The sequence below is a fragment of the Quercus suber genome, unplaced genomic scaffold, assembly GCF_002906115.3.
Source record: "Quercus suber isolate HL8 unplaced genomic scaffold, Cork oak 2.0 scaffold_252, whole genome shotgun sequence".
Taxonomy (NCBI): domain Eukaryota; kingdom Viridiplantae; phylum Streptophyta; class Magnoliopsida; order Fagales; family Fagaceae; genus Quercus; species Quercus suber.
Genome location: NW_027069708.1, coordinates 83,932 through 106,939, shown reverse-complemented (window position 1 = coordinate 106,939; position 23,008 = coordinate 83,932). Strand labels below are relative to the sequence as shown.

The window sequence follows — 23,008 nt, the reverse complement described above, 5'->3', positions numbered from 1 at the left end:
TGAGTGCTGAGTGAGTGAGTGAGGCTGCTGAGTGAAATGGGAATTAGGGTTAGAAATTTTAGGTATATATATATAGTAGGGTAGTTTGGTAATTTTACATTGGTCGGGTTTTTACCGGGTCGGGTCTCGGGCCGGGTTTCGGGTCGGGTTTCGGGTTTTTTTAATAAAACCCGGACCCGCTTCGGGTTTTTTTTTTAACCCATACCCGACCCTATTCCTAATCGGACCGGGTAAAACCCGGCCCATTAGGGTCGGGCCGGGCCGGGTACCCGCGGGTCGGGTAAAAATTGTCATCCCTAATCCCCATTAATGCGGCCAGAGGAGTTAGGTGAATGCATTAAGTGTGAAGGTGACAGCTTGCTCTGGGCTTGTCCCTTCCCAAAAATTATCCTTAGTATGCCGAGGACGAAGAGGTCCTCGGCGTGGGTCAAAAAAAAGGCTTTCCCCAACTTAGCCTTGGATGGTCAGTCTTCCTCGGCGCCGGCCTTGGGCCTACTACGCGATGGGCTGAGGCTGACAAGCCCACAGGCCCCACAATGTATATACCAATCATTTAAATTAATTAATTTTTCTCAAATAAAAATATAATACATATATCTTAAAAATTAAAGGAAAAAAATTAAATAAGAGGGATTAGAATTTTACTATATATATATATATATATATATAATTTTTTTTTAAGTTAAAGTTATTGAATCTTTTTGTCAATTTTTGACTTAATTCGCTCAACTACAGCAGGTATATTTTTGGTAGTTCAAATAAGGTTATAAAATATTTAATTTATATCTTGAGTTCTGTTTATTTTATGCTACTAAAAATGACTGGAATAGATAAATTCTCAACCAACCACTAAACAACATGTTTTATTGCATTGAAGTTAGAAAGAAAACAATCATTAATTTATTGACATTTTAAGCGTGCTGTGCATTGCATTGAAGTTTGAAAGAAAACAATCATTAATCTATTAACATTTCAAGTGTGTTGTGTTTATATAACAAGAAATGTTAGTGTCACAAAAAAATTCATAACTTTTACCATAACTCATCATACGATGAGTTTTAAATGGTAAAGAAAAATTAGTATTTAGTAAATTCACATCTTTAACACTCACAACTCGTCACATTTACTAACATTTATCTTATATAGAGCCCGTTTGGATAGGCGGTTCTAAAACTCTTAACGCGCATTTTTGATAAAAACGCAAATATGTGCGTGTTTGGTACTGTAATTTTACTAGAAATTGCGTTCTTTCAAACACCATATATCACGTTTTGAAACTGAAGTATCAACCAACTTTTTGAAAAGAGAAAACATTAGGTCAGAAGCTGGCGTAAAACCAGTGTTTTACGTCAGCCAATAACATTAGGCCACGTGGATTTTTTATTAAACCCCTTCTCCAAACAGCCAAAACTCACGCCATTCACCTCAGACAAAACAGAAGAAAACAGAGAAACCCTTAAGCTCTAAGCTCTGCTTCCTCTTCCTCTGCTTCCTTCATGCCGAACCTCCACCACCGCCACAGCCTAATCGCCATTCACCTCAGGCAAAAATTTCTGGTTTCCTCTGCTTCCTCCCTCTTCCATCCTCTACTTCCTTTTGCCCAAATCTCCACCACACCGCACACCGAAGCATACTGCCTCACAAGTCACCGGATTCGTTGCTAGAGCTTGTAAACATACCGGAGCCACCGTGAGCATGGTGTTGCGCTGCAAAGGTTTGTTTTTCATGATTTTCCCTTTTCCCCAATTTGGATTTCGAATTGTTGATGGGTTTGTTTATGGGTTTATGGGTTTTTTCTGGAGCCTCATGAAATATTTGTGGGTTTTTTTTTTTTTCTCTGTATTTTGGTATCTTTATGGGTTTTGATTAGATTCCTAAGTGTTAGGGTTCAACCCATATCTTCATGGGTTTTGATTAGATTCCTAAGTGTTAAGATCAGTTTTTGCTTAGTTTTTGTTATTTTCGTTTGTTATTCCTAAGTGTATGGGTTACTTTTGTTTGCTTTTGAAATTGTAAAAATTAGTGATTTTTCACAAAGCTCAATGATAAACATCACTGAATTTGGATGTGTTTATAAATTTTTGCCTAATTCTAATATAATAATACTGTTGTCGTTGTTGTTTTAGTGTGGGGAATACTCATTTGTTGTTCCAATTCATTTTAATGAATAGGTGTAACATAGGTTCTAATTTTTAATTTTGTGGTTTTGTTATGCATTTGCTTTAGTGTTACTTTATATGGTTGTATATTTAATATTGTCTAAGATAACCATTTCATTAGGCATTGAATAAGAATTGCATAATTTTAGTGTTTTGATATGATATAATTTGAATTTGAAAAACAATTTTTAAGTCAAATCGAAATTAATTAGGAGGTTTCTATAACTATGGGTCTTTTAAGCTTTTAAATTATTCACTTGAGCACATGAAAGCTTTTTTCTATTGACACAAAGCTCATCTTGTAATGTATAAGTTATTCAACATACCATGACAAGAATTCCTTTATAAATAAATTTATTGTCCACTCCATTCTCCAACAAGAATGATCACATATATTTTCATACAAGCACTCAAAATAGTTTATATGACAAAACAAGGTTGCACGAAGCAAACTCTTTATGTTAATAACTCTATTGTGTAGTTGGAAGAATCACCAAGCTTTTTAATGAAAAAATATATATAAAAAAATACATCGACATAAAAATTTGTAATATTTCCATGCATTGCATAGGCCTCCAACTAGTGTATATAAAACCAAAACCATTTAACTTTTGGTTAACCTTATAATATTATACATACTGATGAGGGTAATTTTGAGAAAGATATTAGTCTTGTTCACATAAGGCGAAACCGTCAGGCTCAAAGAACCCCTCAACTTTTTTGAGCAAAAGACAACGACTTCGCCCCAAGCCGACAACTTTCAGTTGGACGACCAGACCGATAGAAAGTTGATGGAAGGAAGCTGACGAGGGTGAAGGAGTTCTTGACAGATCCAGCATGGCTTTTTGCTTGGACTCCACGAATAAATATATAAGGAAACATCTTGTGCCCCACGATTAACCCTAATCGATGGGATTTCTACAAGGAAAGCATCCCGCAAGATACGCGCATTAATGAAGATCTTCCCTACAAGGAAAAGCCCTCTATGTCAAGGAACAAATGTCAACCCTACCTACTATAAAAACCTTAGAACCCTCACAAACCAAGGTACGTATAATTTCTTCCAACTCTAGCACTCTAGAGCTGTGAAAGTTCTCTAACTTAACCTTCGGAGAGTATTTGACCGGTACCACATTGGTACTTTCTTAAGGTCTTCTTTTTCTATGTTGCGCAAGTGTTGTCTCAAGCACGTGAGGACTGTGTGACTTACTAATGATTTTCGACATCATCACATACTTTTTGAAACCTCACAATTTTACACATAATTATTTACATATATATATATATATATTTAAAAAAATTCAATTTAAATTATTGTTTGTGTTTAAACCATTCATTGTAATCTTGATGCATTATATTTTCTTTAAATGTGAAAATATATAGTTCTTTATATAAATAAAATCATAATAAATACCTGATCTTAGAATGTGTCTTTTTCTTTCTAATCATACTTGACTCATGGAAATACAACATTATTTTACCACTGTCAATCTTTCCAATTCTTCGGAGGGGAAAAAAAGTTTCAAGCTGTGAAATTTTTCATATTTTCGTAATATCTCACTTTGTTATAGTCAAACTTGTCAAACCTTATATATAGTAAGGACAAAGTTTAGCCACAAAATCGGTTGTAGCCTTAGGCTACAAACTCACTCAATATCTTTTTATTGTAGGTGAATTTTGACAAATCCACCATTGAATTATATTCATTGGATAATATTTTCTTCTTATAGCCTCCATGTTTGCAAAATTTTAAGAAAATTAAAGACCAATAATTATGTCATCAATAAATTTTTAAATTGCAAGTTTTTGTAATTTAAAATTATGTATAAAATATAAGTTTATAGATTATATAATATATAATATCTGATTGACACAAAATTTGACATGTGTATTAAGAGTGTAAAGAACATGCAATTCAACGGTTAGATTTTCAAAATATGCAGTAATATTTATTTTATTGAATAAGTTTGTAGCTTAAGGTTACAACCAATTTTGTAGCTAAACTTTGTCCCTTTAATACAACTTCTAGATTTCGCCTAATTTGTTTTACTTTCATCCGAGTCGTAGAACTTTTAGAATATATTTTCCTGAATATTTAAAATGTGCTATCACTTTAACTAAAGTTATTAAAAGTATTATTTTTCACAAAAGGTTTTATTTGACTAGAAAGCATACCTGACAACATAATGATAAAAGTGTTAAATTTGTCTTCAATAAAACATTGAATGACATAATTAAGATGGTATAAAATGACCATAATCTTCAATATGAAAAAAGGTAAAAGGAAAAAAAAAAGACTAATATTTAGAATATGTATTAGGATTCTCTCCATTTGAAATTGATCCTGACTATAAACAAAATTTTAGACATGAAATGAAGTTTTTCAATTTAAAATGAAAATGGAGACAACCAATTTTCTATTGGACTATCACATTGTCAACCAATAACAACCTATTTTCTAATATTAGAGATCTGGATGCAAAAAAGTTTGTATGGAAGAATATTGTCACTCGGTTTGGAATTCCTCACACCCTCATCTCAGATAATGGGCACCAATTTGACAATAAAGCCTTCAGGAGATACTGCTGCGAATTGGGCATAAGAAACAAATATTCAACTCGAGCTTATCCACAAGGGAATGGATAGGTTGAGGTAGTTAATAAAGTTATAGTGAATGGGCTTAAGAAGAGGTTGGACGAAGCAAACGGTAAATGGGTGGAAGAACTACCACATGTTCTCTAAATGTATTGGACTACTCCTCGTCGGTCAACTGGAGAAACACCATTTTCAATGACCTACAGGTCCAAGGCTGTGATCCCTCTAGAGATTGGATTTTCGACACTGAGGATGAACTTATTCACTCTGGATAACGATGATAGGCTATTAGAGAAAAGTCTGGATTTGGTTATTGAATGAAGAGAAGCTACTATGGTCCAACTAGCATATTATCAACAGAAACTCAAACAGGGGTATGATACCAATGTAAGGGCAAGGCCGTTAGCACCTGGAGACTTGGTATTGAAGAAAGTTGTGGGTACTGCAAAGAACCCATCTTGGGGAAAGTTGGGGCCTAACTGGGAGAGGTCATGTCGTATTACCTCGATTGTTGGTATTAGGGCTTACTTTTTATAAGATTTGGATGAAAATGTTGTACCATGCCCGTAGAATATAAATAACCTCTGAAGGTATACTATTAATGAAAGACAACTCTATCACATTGGCGAGTTGTAGCCAACATGAACGGGGACCCACCATCACCGCTCCACCAACCACAACTCGCCAATAGGCGAGTTGTGGCCAATGTTGTGCCTTTTGGTGTGGCACAAGAATTTTTCTTTTCTAAGCCTTAATTGCATATCTCTGCAATTTCAACACAAGTTGATTCTTGTATCATACCTACTGTCTCTTTTGCTGTTAATGTATTGTGCAAGTTTTCCTTGATATCCCCAATAAATCAGTTTCAATTTTTTGGCCCTACTTTTATTGTATCATTTTTTTTCCTACTTTCTGACTTGTAATCTTGTCTCATAGGAGCTGCATCAACAAGTCCTCTTCTCTTATAGTCTTTTTCTTCTGGGTTTAGTTGCAGTGCAACTCAATATTACAGATATCAAGTTCCACTTCTTTTTTTTTTTTTTTTAAATAATTGTAAAGAACTCAATTCTAGTATTAGCGAGTTACACTTAAAATAAAAATAAAAAATAAATAAATAAACTTGATTTTTTTAAAATCAAGTTCCATGTGACATTTTTTATTTAGAAAAATCACATCAATGCCTGCCATCACGGCAAAACACGCACGGAACTCAATATTGGTAATATCGAGTTCCAAAAAAAAATGGTATTTTGCCAAATAGTTTGGAAACAATGCTAATTTGCTAAATATTTGGAAAATAAGTGGTATTTTGCTATTTTCCCCTTAGAATAACAACAATATAAGTAAGAGCAAATTTATAACCTAGTAAACATGAGTATAACACTAAATCAACACAAACTATTTTATTAGTATTTCAAAGTTAGTAGGATATCATATATGCTAACTCAATTGTTAAAAATAAAAAATAAAAAAATTAACAATTCAATCCAACCTACCAACTCCTAAAAACTAACCTAACTCGACAGGTTGGGTTAGATCAAGTCAATTTTGGCGGACCTACAGGTTAGTTGCATACCCATAACTTCCAAATATAGTGAACCAAAACAATAAAGCTGGTAAATAGTAATACCTAATTCGTTTACTCAAGTATTAGAGAATCAATTTGTTTAAACTTTAAACATAGTTTAGCAGCCAAAAAAAAGAAACTTGTTTAAACATAAACAATCATGATCAGCAAAAACATAAAATTCGCTAAATTATATGATTGCGCATTTAAAGAAAATGTTATGCTAAAATCAATAAATCATTTTATAGACCACAATTACTTCAAAAAATTTACAGGAAAGAAGAAGAAGAATTACGAGGGTCTTTTCTGGTTGAGCACCTTCCTCAACAGAGCTTCACGTCCAGGAAATGGATTATAAGACTCCATCTTCTGTTCTTGACCGTTCTTTGTATCTCTTTGAAATCTAATCACATCATCCCTACAACCTGCATTCCCATAAACCTTATTTCCAAATCCATCCTTGCTCTCCTCTTTAGTTCCCACTTCTCTCTTCTTCATCCTAAGCCTCTCTCTTCTCTCCTTCCTCTTCTCTTCACCTTTTGATAAAGCCTCAACCTTTTTTTCTCCCTTGGTATGCACGTCCAAACCTCTCTCTTTTCCACTATTTTTGCTAAGTCTTGGAATTCTACCCCCTTTAGAGGTACCCAAAAGCTCAAAGCTGACTTTGCTCCAGCCAAGCTTATCTTTGTTATCCCAACCAAACCTTTCACTTATTTCCAACAACTCCGAAACCGAACTCTCATAATTTCTTGATAAAGAAACATTAAAACTACTGCCATTCAATAGGTTCTCAGCAAACTCCCACTCAATCCGATCATTGTAAACTGGGTCTTGGAGGACTTGGTCTGCTAGCTTTGCCCACTCCTCAAAGTCACGGGCTCGGAGATTCTTGGATACCCATTTGAGGTAGCTTGAAGGGAGGGTTCCTAACATTTTGCCCTTGTATTTTCCGAAGTCCATGACGCGGTCTCTAGCTGGGATTGTTGTGGTAATGGTGGGTGCTTTGATTCTGAATTTGAAAGAACATTTTACTTGAAAGGGTGAAGAAGAATGTGTGAGGTGACTTGGGTGAAAAGTGTGTGGAAGAAAGAGGGTCATGGCATGGATTAGATAGATACTTAAAAGTTAAAACAAGCTACCATGTCTATGTCTATGTCTATGGATGGACGAGAAGATAAGAAAGATGACTGCCCCTGTCAACAGCCAACAATGGATGGTCCATCTCAGACCAAATTGAAATGTGATTGACCCAATTTTTAAACCCAGCCAAGCTTGTCTAATTTTTTGGGCTTGGACTGGGCTCTGGCTAGTTCGTAAAGGGTAGACTTAATTTGATAAATTCTTTTAATACATATATAAAATTTCAACTTATAACTTCGGTTTTATCATTAGATTAAAATACCAATCAATTTATAATGAAGTTGGCAGGGTTTGAACCAATGTTTTATTCGAAGATAATAATCAATTGAGCTAATTAAAACTCACAACTTAATTTGATAATTATTTGGTTAAGTTTTGGCCAAGTTGCAATCTATTAGAATCATATTAATACTAACTTAAGTTTTCACTTCTTTTACTGAAACTAAATTTTTTTTTACTGAAAGTACTATAGATAAAGGTAAAAGTTAGCTGAAATAGTACAATGAGACTCATGAATAGTATCAAAAAGTGAAGTGAGACTCATGAATAGTAGCAAAAATAGGCTGAATAGTAAAATAAGTTAGCAAAAATAATTTTTGCCAAACAAACACAAATTGTGAATTTTTTTTTTGTAGTATCCGTTAATCATCTTTAAAAATCTGTAGTACCGCTATGAGATAATAAGAGATTAGGACATTGGGTTGTAGGATTGTTTGCATCCCATATATACATACAAATGACATCTAAGATATAATCAGACATAACATAAAATCTATTTTTGAATTTTAACGTTGCTGGGCACATGGATAGGCTACGTTGGGTTCAGGTTGTAGGGATTTCAATCCAACTTCAGTCCAAATTTATCTTGGCTTGACTTTTTCTATACAAGCCCAACCCGAGCCCAAGGCAAGTTAGAAAAATCTCATCTTAAGTTTTTTTTTTTGGGGAAAAAAATCCCATCTTAAGTTAGAATTTTTTTTTTTTTTTTGAAAACGGGCTGAACTTTCATTCATTATTATTATTCCAAATCTTACGTTAGAATTGGGTTTGAGTTTATTTGAACTAGCTTGCCCTAAGTAGGCTGAGTTACACCCCTATCAATTTTCCCAATCCTCACGTGTAAATAATCTAAAGATTGTGCATCCAACTCTTCTCCAAAAAATTTTTTTTTTAAAAAAATGTTAATCCAACTCATTAACATGACAAACTCAACTCAACTCAACCCAATATTTTTGGTTTGTTTTTTGTTGGTCGATAGTTGAATTGGGTTTTTTTTTTTTTTTTTAGCTTGGGCTGGATCAAGTTCCATTGGCAAAATTTTCAACGTAAGTAATCTAACTCAACTTACATATACTATTACTATTAATAATTTAAAAATACTTTTTTTTCCTACTCTACACACATCATCTGTGACACCCGAAGTACTAACCTTAATTTTTTTTTTTCTCATCTCTTTCTCATGCCTATTATATAAATAGTAAAATTTATTAAATAATAGCCTTAAAATAGTTGAATGAAAACTCTTTTATTTATTTATTTATTAGGGATGACCCAATTCTACAACCTAACCTGAATACTGCAGGTTGCATTTAGTTGGTCTTTAGAGTTATCATGAGTTGGGTTGGACTGGGGATTTCTTGATCCAAGTAGATTGGGTAGATTCAAAAATACCCAAAACTCTACTAAAACCCAATCCATAAATACTTCTTATTGTTTGAATATTCAAGAATTAAGACCTTTCTAATGCTCCTTTTCGCCATGCATAAACTGAATCAACAATTAGGATAAGCACAAAAATAAAAGCTTCTATAAACACAAATATACCTAATACATCAAAACTCATTGCCCATAGATAAAGAAAAACCGTTTCAACATTAAAAAATAAAATAATAAATAAATAAATAAAACTAGAGCAAACATATAATACCGAATTCAAAATTGGAGCCAAGCATCACCCATTAATTCTATTTCTGACTCATAACTAGAAAGTTTCGGCAAGAGAAGAAGGACATTGGGTGGGATCTATGAACAGCGAATTCCCATACAAATAATAAGGGTGCCTATCAGTGATAGGCTCTAAAGGCTTTGCAATCGAGGTATCGTTAGCCAAGAAGACTTGGCCAATCCACATGGCTTGCTTGATGGACGTCAGTGATGAGGACATCATAAATTGGCCCGAGATGAATTTCTTTATTAATTAATTAGTTATGTAGTAGTTTGAATTTTCTTATATCATTAATAAAACACAATTTTCTATTCAAATAAATCAAACTTGGGAATCGTTCTTAAATTTAAAATTACATTTAATATTTAATGGTTCAAATTTGTTATGAAGTTTGGTTTTGTGACCGAAAATCCACAATTGGTTTTTTAATAGAAAAATGAAAGGAGTGTTTTTCAATATTTGTTATTTATGATTCTCCACTAAATAAAATAGGATAAAGTTACCATGGTATTATTTTCACCAATATTATATTATTTTGACAATTTTTTTAAAACCAAAAGTTTGTCAAATCCACCATCCCCACCCAATGGCAAAGCCACTTGTCCCCCAATTGTTTTGTTTTGTTTTTTTTTTTTTTTTTTTTTTTTTTAAGTGTTAAATAGATATTGTTTTTGTGAGTGTGTCTGGAAGGTCCCAATTTTATTTTTTATTTTTATAAAAAATAAGTATATATACTTAGACCTCCAAATCCTCACTAAATTTGTCATACATCTATAAATAAAATTAACTTTTAGATTATATAATTTTTTTTTTAAAGTATGAGGTTCCTTATATTCATTAGAGTGCAATAATAATCCTATTAGTTGTATATACCAATTATTTTTTATCAAATAAAAATATAATACATATATCTTAAAAATTAAAGGAAAAAATAAAAATGTTTTTTATTCTCCCTAATCTTAAAATGATAGTGTTTTTTATATTTTTTTAAGTTAAAGTTATTGAATCTTTTTGCAATTTTTGACTCAATTCGTTCAACTTCAAAAGGAATATTTTTTGTAGTTCAAATAAAGTTATAAAATATTTAATTTATATCTTGAGTTCTGTTTGTTTTAGACTTCTTACATAATAGGATTTTTTTTTTTTTTTGGGGAGAAAGTACATAATAGGAATAGTATTTATAAATAAAAAAGAGAAGAGGGTTGAAAATTTTAAAACATAACCCAATTAATTGTCACAATAAAGAGGGAGAAGAGGGTACGAAGTCAGAAGGAGGTGCCCAAATCAATAATCTCTCTCTCTCTCTCTCTCTCTCTCTCTTTATTTTAGTCTAAAATGTAAAAAACGTTAATTATTTATTTCAAATAAAGAACAAAAAGTGTAAAAAGTAATAAAAAAGAGATAGAGACAGAAAGAAATAGAAAGATAGTATTATATGATTATATCACCCAAAAAAACACCCACACCCACACTACACAAACTACACCTCACTAAGCAACCTGTCATTTCTCTCTCTCTCTCTCTCTCTCTCTCTCTCTAGCATGCAAAGACAGTCTCTGGGCTCACCTGTCTCAAAGCTCCACAGTCATGGTGGAGGATCCAGCAAGGACGCCGACACTCCCATCACCGATATTGACTCGAAACGCATAGAAGACGACGATGAGGAACACAAAACGACAAAGCTTCACCGTCAATCTTTGTCGTTTACATTATCTCCGCCTCCAAAACCCGAAAAGTTCGTCCACGTCATCCCCATCCTCACGCTCCTCTGCTTCCTCATCCTCTACCTCTGCTCCCACAGCCCCTCACAGTCAGGTAATACTCTCCTCCCATCCCATCAACGGCCACCATTGCTCTTTTCTAATTAATCCTCACCGTCCTTTTTCTTTTCGCTTCAGATTTGGCTCAATTCAATGGATTTAAGCGACCAGCTCAGCACATAGGTATAATGCAGATTCTGTCGGAATTTCTTTATTTTTTTGTTTTTGTTTTATGCATTCGTTTGTTTTGATTTTTTGATTAATATCCTCGTAGATTCAGACAAGATTGACGATGTCGGGCGATTTATTGAGCTCCAAAAAAGCGATGTTTTGGCGATCCGAAGCCTCCGGAACTTGCAAGAGCTGCGAAGAAAACTACGCTCCCCAAATCTCGCTTACACCGAAAACACGCCGATTTCTAAGCCGCATTTTCCGGTTAATTCTCCGATTCCGCACGTGCGAGTCTCTCAGTGGAATCACATGTGCGCCTGCTTTCCTTTTTTATTTATCTTTCCCTATATATCTTTCTTTTTTTCTTTTTCTTTTTTTGGTTGCCAGATGTAAATCCAATTGCATGTTACAGACTTGTTTATTAATTTTTTGCAAACAAATTGTTAAAGCGCTTGGCGTTTTGTTCACGATTTGAATAAAAATATTTCAAACAAAGCAAGCAATGTAAAACATAGAAATCGAATCCGAATATTGATGGAAATGGAAATCAATCATAGATAAGATAAGAATAGAATATATATTAAAAGATAGTAGTAACTTTTTGATAACGTGCGCCACTCTTGAGGCGTAGAATAGCCGAAGCTAGTTTAAAGGCATGTTAGCATGCGCTCGAAAATTGTTGGATTACAGCTAGATTGATAGCTGGGTGTTGTTCGGACCGTTACTACGCCTCGTTTTGCGTTTGGGATGCCAGCTGTAAAGCTGTACTCGTAATGGTACTGGGGTTAGCTTAGTACAGTAATCCAATACTCTCTCTCTCTCTTTCTCACCTTTGAATGCTCAGAACTTCCGTGCTCCGTTTACACGTTAGCGATGGAAGGAATTGGCCTAGTGTGTCCTTGCTGGATTCATTCTGAATTTGTATTTTTTTAAAATACGTGTTTATGAGGAAATGTGTAAAAAAATTAAATAATATTATTCAAAATTAAAAAATATTGATAAATTACTATACCGAACGGCTCTTATGTTGCTTCTTGTTTAGAAATTTCTTTCCATTTTATTGTTTATTCATTAATCTAAAATCATTAAAACCAAATATCTATTTTATGCAAGGGCTGCTGTTTTACACGTGTCGTTGTCTGAACATTGGCGTTACGGGAAAAAGTCAGCACAAAAAGTGTCGGTGGCTCGGGTAGTAACTAGTAACCATAGTCTGTATCCAGTTAAGATTTTTTTTTTTTTTTTTTTTTCAAAATAATTTGTCGGTGTTTTTATTTTTTGAATAGGGTCTATTTAATCATATATTTTAGAAATTTTTATGAAAAGTTTGTCAAAAAAGTCAGTAATCTTTTCATTTATTCGTAAAATATTTTCTAAAACACAATAATTTATTAATACATGTCCAAAATAAAACTTTTTTTTATTTATAAAGAAATGCAGTTTCAGTTTTTAATTAGCTCAATTGATAAAATTTCTTGTTCTCAAATAAGAGATTTGGAATTCAACTCTCCTCTTATACTAAAAATCAATTGGTATTTAGGGGTAGCAAAATTTGACATGACTCGCGAACTCGACACAACTAACCCGTTTATAAACAGGTTATGGGTTGAGGTTAAACGGGTTCAGGTCATATTTGGGTTGACACAGTTAACTCGTTTAATAAACGGGGCGTGTTCGTGTTCAGCATGCGAACCCGTCTAACTCGTTTAGCTTATAAAATTATTAGTTATTTTGATATTATTGCTTAATTAATGGTTGTTTTTATATGTTTATTACTATATTTATAGTTGTAATTATATTTTAATTTTAGATATATGGGAATTGATAAAAATTATATAGGTTTGGTATGACCTATTAATCAAATAGGTTATTAAATCGGTAATTTGTATTGACCTTTACATGACTTGTTAATTAAACGAGTTAAACGTATCGTATCGGGTCAGGTCGACCTATTTAATAAACAGGTCGTCTTTGGATTGAGAATTCCTGATACAGTTACTAAACAGGTCGAGTTCAGGTCAATTCATATAGCTGAATACTAATGGCTCGACACGACACGAACCCGACCCGCGAACACGAATTGCCACCCCTATTGATATTTTAACCTGATAATAACTATTGTTGAAAGTTGAAACTGCATAGTCTTCAAATTAAGTAAGTTTAAATTTTATTATATCTATAATAAAAATGTGCAATTTTAAGGCTTGTTTGGTAATATCATTCTAATAACGTTGTTTGTATTTTTTTTAAAATACGTATAAGTGAAAAAGTGTGTAAAAAAACCTGTAATATTGTTTAAACACTGAAAACTGTTATTCAAAATATACTACCAAACATTCGTCAAGCTATTTTATTCTATGCTTACAAGCTTCCTTCTTTTTTTTTTTTTTTTTTTTGAGGAGGATGCTTACAAGCTTCCTAGAAACTCATCCATCGAGATTCATGGATGGATGTCTTGTAATTAAGTTTTGAGATGTTTAAGTTTATGTCACGCTTTATACCAATAAATCTATCAATCGGCCCTTAATATAGTTTTTTTTTTTTTTTTATATACAATTATTGGAATAATTATTATTGGTACTAATAAAATGTTGTGAAACTGTGAATAAACTGAAAATAAAATGTTGTTTTATATACAATTATCATTTTTTTTAAAAATTTATTATTAAAACAACTGTAATAAATTTGTATGCGCATCGTTTATTATTATTATTATTATTAAAAAAAAAAACATAAAATTTTGTAGTTTGAGTCTTTGACTTTACGGTGCGGTAAAGAATGATGGGATAGAGAAATTGATAATGGGCCAAATGGTGATGATGATCACGTGGCACCATGATGAAGTGTGTTATTATTCTAAGTGGTGAATATTGTGCGCCGTAGCAGATCGTGAATGGTGATGGATGATGTCTGTGACATTTGGTCCCACTCTCCATTGACCCCGTCAGTTCACCTCAGAACAGGAGTAGCAGAAAATAGAGAAAGAGAAACTAAAAAACCTACTGCTTCCGTTCACAGAAAACCAAAGTTTCTAAAATCCACCATCACGTAATCGATGAGTAATAACTTTCTTTTTCAAAATGTAATGATGAAACTGTTTAAGTACTATTATTTAGTTTTTCACCTCGTTTTGTTAAAATTATTATTATTAATAATAATAATGCTAACGTGATAGACGTGCTACCTCTTCCGTGAAAAAATTAAGATAAAGTGCGCGTTTGGAATGCTTAAAAAACATGTGTTTCAACGTTTAGCTGAAACAATGGTGGGTCTTGTATACTATTCATGAAATTCATAATTTTTTTTTAGAATAACAATTTCAAAATTAGATCTCACTATACTATTTACATATTTAAAAATTATTTTACTATAATATTTTTAGTTTTCAGTTTTCAGTAATAAGCGATATCTAAACAGACTCAAAGTTTTATTTGAAGAAGTACGAAACCATGTAAATAAAATATGTATGTCGTATAATGTTAATTTCATTCGTCTAAGAATTTTGATTACATAAAGTTAGGGTAGTTATTTCACATATGAATATTTATTTTAATATAAAAGTTTTTTTTGTACCTAATTGCTAAAGGCAATATTTACTTACTAAATACTTCTAAAAATGATAATGAATATTATTATCTTCTAATAATAAAAACAAAAAAAAAGACAATTTAAATACAAAATTGGTTATAGCTTAAGGTTACAACCTTACTCAATATCTTTTTTATTGAAAGTGATATTTGACAAGTCCACTATTGAATTACATTTTCTTATTATATTATCTATACTTGCAAAATTTCTAAAAAAATGAAGATCAATGACTATGTTACCAATAAATTGTTTAAATTGCAAGTTTGTGTAGTTTAAAATTATATATAAAATATAAGTTTATACATCATATAGTAAATAATATCTGATTGACACAATTTTACTTGTGTATTAAGAGTGTAAATTTACATGTGTATTAAGAGTGTAAAGAACATGCAATTCAAATATTAAAATTTTAAAATATGTAATAATGTCTATTTTATTGAATAAGATTGTAGTATTATGTTACAACAAATTTTTAACTAAATTTTGTCCAAAAAAAAGAATGTTGCAACTATTTTTTTATTTATTTTTCTTTAGATAAATAGTAGGTTTGATTACAACTATAGAATACATGCATGAAACACAACAAAGAATATTAATTATTAACATCATTTGCCCAACGACTTTTCTGTAAGGTTGGCGTTTGTGTTTGTATGACCGGCCAAAACACAAAATACAATCAAATTCATAGTCTCTTACAAATAATAAATACGTATATGTTCTGAACCCAAGTGAACGTTATGTTTTTGTTTTTTTTTTTTTTTTTTGGTTTGAAATAGCGACCGTTATATTTTGAATGGTAGGTGTTTGTGTTTGTAGTTCCCTGATTTCCTCATCATCACCCCTCTTTCCAAACAACACCTATCCTCTTCAGAAAGGACACAGCAAGAAAAATCAGTAACAGGGGATTTAAGATAAACCACATTCAATTCAGAGGCATACAATTTCATGAAACTAGATTGTATCAACTCCTTAATTCTTTCCTCATCTTGAATACATTCCCCAACCCCATTAACAAGACTTAATTTTATTTCTTTGCCTACGCACCACAGTAGTGATGTGGAAGAAAGAAGTATTACGATCTCCAAAAGTTGCAGCATTCAACCTGGACTTCAGAGCCCAATATTCTTCTTCTTGCAACATAATAAGGGCATGCTCTTGTTAATACTGATGCTGCTGGTGTATTATATAACAGGATTTCTAACGCTGTGCTCACTGATATAGTGTCTTAGTCTTTTTGTAATTTCCCCTTTACCAAAAAAAAAAAAACAAATAAAAAAAAAGAAGTGAATTCGCACGTGAAAGGGAGCACCTAATCATTACTTTTAATGCAAAACTTTATTAAAAAAAGAAAAAAATTAATTCTAACACAAACAGGAATCCTTCTCCGAACAGTACACGATTATAATAACGGCAGTATATAAGACACTGTTTTTGTTTGAGAGATCCAGAGACAGCGTCCAGACTGAGTCAATAGTGTTTTGAAATAAACCCTAACAAAAACAGAAGATAGAAGCGCCTCTCTCTCTCTCACTGCCTCCAGACCACCAAACAAAGTTTTTGGTAAGTTTTCTGTTTTTTCTTATCAGCAAACTACTTTTTCTGTTTCTCTTTGTTGATTTTGGTTTGTGGGTACTTTTTCTGTTTCTTTTTATTTTTCTCTTTGGATCATTTATCAACGTTAACTGTTTTATTCATCTTACAAATTGCATGTCTTCTTGTCCATGCTTTTTTTTTTTTTTAATGAAAAATTATATCGTTTTTGTTTAAGGTAAAAAGAAGAAGAAGTAAGAACACATATGATATGTTTGATGTAATTTAGAGAAAACCAAAAATCCCCCCAATAATAATAAAACAAGAAGAATGGAAGAAATAATTTTTAAAATGAAATAGGATTCATGGCCATGTAAAGGAAAATTAGTTATAGTTAAATAAAAGTAAGTTCTTATTCTAAAATTAGGAGAAAATTTTTGGTAAGTTGGTACCAACCCTTTAACTCTTAAGCACTTGCATAGGTCATGAAGGCTTGAAACTAGAAATTCTCTGTACAACTTGAATGATTTATTATTTAGTATATTACATGTTGTGATGAGCTCATAAAATTTTAAATTCTAAAATTTTGTTTGTTTATTATTATTATACTTTTTTTGCAGTCTCTTACAGCATAAATACCATATTCATGTTAAGATGTCTAAGTGGGCTGATCTTCCGGATCTTATCCTCTCCGAAATAATGCGAAGATTATCTTTCTATAATGATTTTGTCATCTTTGGTGCCATATGCAAGTCATGGCGAAGTGTTTATTCATTGGAAAACCCACCATTAGCTCCTCGATGTCCTTGGCTTATGCTTGCAGAAGAAAAGGAACAAAAAAGTCATACGCGTGTCTTTGTCAACTTATTCGATAATAAAGTTTACAACTTCAAGTTGCCTGAGCTTGTTGGAAGAAAATGCATTGGAACATCTTTTGGATGGTTGCTTAGTGTAGGCACTGATTTCCAGGTCAATCTCTTTCATCCTTTGTCTAAACACCTATTAAGTCTTCCTCAACCTCTTTTTTGGAATGAAGATGGCAATTCCAAACTCGACCATTTAGATTACGGAGATATGTTTTTTGAGAAGTGTGTTTTGTCAAGGAATCCATGGAACTTAGTAACTCATGAATATGATTGTGATTGCATAATCATGGTTATCTATGGTAATGGTAGAAGTTTGGCCTTCACTAGACCAGGATATAAAGCTTGGATTGATATACCAAGTCATTCTGGATCTATTTCTGACATTGCATTTTACAAGGGAAAATTTTATGCTGTGAACTGTCATGGTGAAGCTTTTGTTTGTCACACGGATGATGATACTCCATTCATTGAATCTATTGCGCCACGTCCACCGGCAACCGAGGAAATTATCCAAATGTATATTGTTGAATCATCTGGAGATCTTTTGGTTGTTTCACGCTTTCGAGGAGGTCATTTTTTCCTGGAAGATGATACTGAGGATGAAGACTCTGAAGATGATATTGAGGATGAGAACATTCATGAAAGTGAAGGGGAAGGTGAAGGTGAAGATGAAGAAGAAAAAATCAATGATAATCCCTATGTGACAATTGGGTTCACAATTCTAAAATTAGAATGTTCTACAAAAGTGAGAAGCAGATATAAATACAAGTGGGTGAAGGTTGACAGCTTGGGTGATCAAGCATTGTTTGTGGGTGACAATTCATCAGTGTCTTTGTCTGCATCAAGTTTCAATGGATGCAAAGCTAATTGTATCTATTATACTGATGACTATGTCGAAGTTTTTCCTTTCACCTTAAATGGTGGAGGGTACGACATGGGTGTATTTAGCGTGGAAGATGGCGAATATAAGCACCATTACGAAGGCGAATCCCTTTCTTACTTCTCTACCCCACTCTGGTACATTTAACTTTCATCTACACAATGCACATGCTGATTTAAATAATTGAAGCTAGTGAATATGTGTAATGATTATTAATCAGATTATTGAATAATAATTATTTTTTTATAAGAAATTGAATTGCTATAATTTATAAGTTATCCCTCTTTATTTGTTTCATGATATGATGCGACACTTATTTTTTCATCAATATGATAAACAATGGAGCATATTGACCTTATTTTTGTCTGTTGATGCAAAGGCATTAGTTCTCAATCCATTCTTTTGTTTTTGGATAAATTATTTTGATGCTGCCTTTCTTTGATTGAAATCCTAATTCATAATCTATGTATTTAAAATTATTGTAATCAAGATTTTATGCATGGCCGTACCATTTTCATATATAACGATGGATTATTTGAAATCCTAATTCATAATCTATGTATTTAAAATTATTGTAATCAAGATTTTTATGCATGGCCGTACCATTTTCATATATAAACGATGGATTATATTCAAATCCGATCAATGCGAACCAAACAAAACTATTTTCTTTATGAGATTCCCGACATGTTGATAATCAAACCTAAGGTTTCCATAATCTTTTTATCCACAACAAATCATACTGATAATTGATCCACTGGCAAAATTCCCTATTCTGTTTTATGTGTGAGAAGTATGTTTCTCAAAATGTCAAAGAACCCATCATGTACATTGCTTGTGGATCAAAATGCTATTCCCAGCAACTGTAATACTCCTCTTTTCAGCTGCAGTTTGCTAGTTTCACTAATAAAAAGGCCTCAATTTTGGATTGCCAAGTGGCACTTGTAGATCTGAGACCTTGCAACTCTTAAATATTTTATTTCTTATTTCTTTAGTTTCTAGAAGCTTGTCATATACTCGTTAGAATGTACNTTTTGAATGGTAGGTGTTTGTGTTTGTATCATCGGCAAAAAATACAATAAGATTCATACAATTTCTTAAAAAAATTATAACTGGAAAATTAATTAAGAGTCTATGTACATTATTTGGACAGTTAATAAAATATTAGCTCTGAACAAGCGTGTAAGCGTGTGCTTAGAGGCTCTTCTTTTTTTTTTTTTTTTGTAAAGATTAATAATTATATCCATTATAATTTGTATTCAATACAAATTTGTTAATCAAAGAGTTGCAAAATCCTATCAAATCTCTTGACTTAGCTATCGAAAGAATCTCTTCTCATACATAACATTAAAAATTTTCCAAAAAAAAAAAATCACTTGGAATATTAATTTAACAATTAATAAGGAACATATTATGTAGAAGTTGTTTCTTAAGTAGAATACAAAATACAATAAGATTCATACAATCTCTTAAAAAAAAAAAAAACTGGAAAACTAATTAAGGAGTCTATGTACGCTATTTGGACAGTTTTCAATTGAACAAAGTTCCTAGAGGACAAGCAAAAAAGATTAATAAAATATAATTTCACTCCAACTAGAATATTGAGCACCTAGATTCTCAAAAAATATGTATATATTGACCCGCTATATATTTCTGTAGCAGTTAAGTTTAAGCTTGGTCACTTAACTAAAAAAAACTTTAAGCATGGTTTATTTTACTCCGAATAATTGAAGTTATGACTTATGACTTATGATTAATTAATATTATAATAGTTTTGCATCATAGAAGCTTCTTTTTATTTTATTTTATTTTATTTTATTTTGGAGAAGATTGCATTATAGAAGCCGGACTGCGCCATCTCACACTATTTCTCAACCTTCCTTTTTAATAAAATTAAAGTATTAAATATATAGTCTAGATAATGCCTCCCAAGAAACCATTGAAAGAGTACTCTTAGACTTAGTCTTAACTCTTAAGCCTTAACTCTTAAGGAAGGATGTCCTTTATTTAGACCCTTCGATGGTTTTAGTACTCATCCTTCTAACTAGAGACTGATGCAAACCTCTTTTTAATTTGGACTAATATTTAACTTATGATAATCTTATTCCTTTCAACAAATTAAATAAATATAATAATATTAATATTAAAATGCAAAATTCACTCTTTAAATTTTACATCAATTTAATCTACTAACTTTGGTTTCATTTATTTCAGTTTTCTAAATTTTCAGTTTATTCAATTAAGGCATCTTTGTCAACTTTCTAATTTTTTTTTTTTTTTATAGTCTGGAACATATTTTTTAATCACTAATTTGATTTTTTAATTTAAAAAAATTGAATAAAATAAATAAAAATTTAGACAATTGCCGACAATATTTTACAAAATTTGATGGAGAGGTTTTATTTTAATTAAATAAACTTGACAAAAATGAAAAAAATAAAATTAGAAGGATGAAATAAATTTTGATAAAGTATAAAGTAAGTTTTGTATTATATTCTTTAAAAAAAAAAAATTAAAGTGGTCCCCATTGTCACGGGGTGGAGCTATACGACATGGCCCATGGGGTCATGAATATAAACAGGCTATTCGGTTTGGTGGAGCCTAGAAGGTGGAATTAGCATGGACGTGGATGTGGATGTAGACTGTAGAGCAGTAATAACGTGAACCATTAATTATTAACCCACCAAAACCAAAACTGAAGAAAGAAAAGTATTAAAAAAAAAAAAAAAAAAGGAGCATGAGTATCAGTGATGAGTGATGACCTATGCATTCACATGAACTTCAAATCTTCTTCAAATATCTAATTTCTATAACGTCCTGGAACAGTTAAGCTCTATACGAATGTGCTTACGAATTGGTTCATGTTTTAGAAAATAAAAATAAAAAATCTCTTTGGAGTTCGCGTGTACTTTAGAAGGAACGACCAGACCGACACTAACACTGGCTCTGATATTCCAATTAATCGAATATTCTTTGTGATGTGAAGTGTGACTCATTCTTATCCTGCCAAATACCCAAATAGAACAACCACGTTTATTGGATATAATTAACAACAAAGTCTCCGACCATTAAAAAAAAAAAAAAAAAAACAGCTGAAAATGTTTTCAACGAAAGCCACACGCGAGAGAGAGAGTACTCTTTTTTTATTTTATTTTTTTAATATATATTCCTTTTCACTTACTTGAGTGAAAAGATTATGACTCTTACTTTGGGGAATTTAATATAATTCTAAATTTTAAAATTTTAGAATATGATGCCTAGACATTTGGATGTTTGAGAATGTAATGATACCATGCATATTTGGTTTGATTATAATTAGAAACTTGATAAGATTTCATGAATACACAATCCACATATTTGGTGTTCTTCATTTTTTGGAATATGTAAACTAAGAACAAATTGCAATGGATTTATTTGATGTGTCACTTCCTGTGAGAGTTGGGTAGGTCTTTAGAGCTCTTATGAACTCTAGTGACACATGGCTTGTATAAAGTGTCAACCCACTTATGGAATAACCTTAGTAAAGAAAGGTATGTGGATGGTAAGTTTGATTATTTAATAGCTTGGTTAAAAGAGTCTAACTCTATAATTGTCTAATAGTTCCTACTTATTTATCATTGCACAACTTAGACAGTAACTTAAAAAATTATGGGTTAGGTGTTGGACTTGGGTTTAGGCTTGTTCCTATCACTCTTGGGCTTTATTGTTTTTATCGTTTCTTTCTTTTCAGCACAAATTTGGATTAGCCCGTTGGGCATTACCCAAGTAGCCTGTTGAGCATTTAATGAGCTACATGCTGCTAGAGGTGGCAATTTGTGTTGTTTTGAATTCATATTGTGTTGACTCGCGAGTATTCAACGATATGGGTCAACACTAACCCTACACTCTTATTAAACATGTTAGTCATGTCGACCCATTTATCAGATTTTATCAAAGCGAAAAAAAAAAATACAAATATTAGTATTAACCAAATTGATTTGAATTATGAAAAATCAAGCAAATATTTTTTTTTCATATAAAATTTAGAACTAACAAGCAACCGCATCACAAAATAATCAGATATCTCAATATCACAAATAATCAATCACAATATGTCAAAAAAAAAAATCACAACAACTAATAAGTTTTTATACGTAAGGTTTAAAGGGTATACTGATAAAATATCATTTAATTAAATGTATTAGACGGATCAAACAAGTTCCATAGGTTGGACAAGAACCCAACACGTTTATTAAACAGGTTAGTCATGTCAACCCAAATATGACACAAACCCGAACCTTAACCCATAACCTGCTAATTTCATGTCGTGTCGAAATCGCAAATGGTGTAAAATTTTACCACCCCTACCTGTTGGGCACAAATTTGCATAATGGCCATTGGATTAGGCAGCCCATTGGTCTTTATTATGTGTTGGCTTATAAAACCTTAAGCTTCTTTCTTTTCTCTTCTGTTATTTCTCTTCTCCAACCACACCTCTTTGCCTCTCATCTCATCTATTCTTTTCTCTTTTCCTACAAAAATTTCAGCTTTTGTTTTGGTTTAAAGACAACAAATAAGTTTGTTGTTTGTTCTTCTTGATTGGGTGTGCATCCAAACTTGAAGAAATGTCTATAACCTAATCCTAGGGGGTTGTTCAGCCAAGAGAGCCATTCGCATCAAGATCTACTTCAGGTTGCACGAATCAACCTTTAAGGACAACACTATTTGCATGATTCTATAGTTTGTGAGATATTTCTAACTCTATCTATTTATTTTTCTATTATTGCTAATTTTTTTAGGTTTATATTGTTGAATCAAAACTTAT

General features: G+C 32.0%; 2 protein-coding genes and 1 non-coding gene across 3 annotated transcripts; 2 read left to right on the top strand and 1 right to left on the bottom strand.

The window, feature by feature from the left end:
* Positions 1-6,545: 6,545 nt before the first annotated feature.
* LOC112010549 (uncharacterized) lies at positions 6,546-7,549 on the bottom strand. Its single transcript, XM_024042900.2, has one exon. It carries the CDS (start codon positions 7,417-7,419, stop codon positions 6,613-6,615), a length of 807 nt encoding a protein of 268 aa, XP_023898668.1. The 5' UTR covers positions 7,420-7,549; the 3' UTR covers positions 6,546-6,612.
* A 3,299-nt stretch (positions 7,550-10,848) lies between these two features.
* Positions 10,849-11,832, top strand: LOC112010547 (uncharacterized). Its single transcript, XR_010631919.1, has 3 exons — positions 10,849-11,221; positions 11,305-11,349; positions 11,441-11,832. It is a non-coding gene; the product is annotated as an uncharacterized LOC112010547 (transcript).
* Positions 11,833-16,354: 4,522 nt separating this feature from the next.
* LOC111994779 (putative F-box protein At5g55150) lies at positions 16,355-18,446 on the top strand. The gene is made up of 2 exons (XM_065780943.1): positions 16,355-16,488; positions 17,079-18,446. Exon 2 carries the CDS (start codon positions 17,113-17,115, stop codon positions 18,349-18,351), a length of 1,239 nt encoding a protein of 412 aa, XP_065637015.1. The 5' UTR covers positions 16,355-16,488; positions 17,079-17,112; the 3' UTR covers positions 18,352-18,446.
* The last annotated feature ends 4,562 nt before the right edge of the window (positions 18,447-23,008 follow it).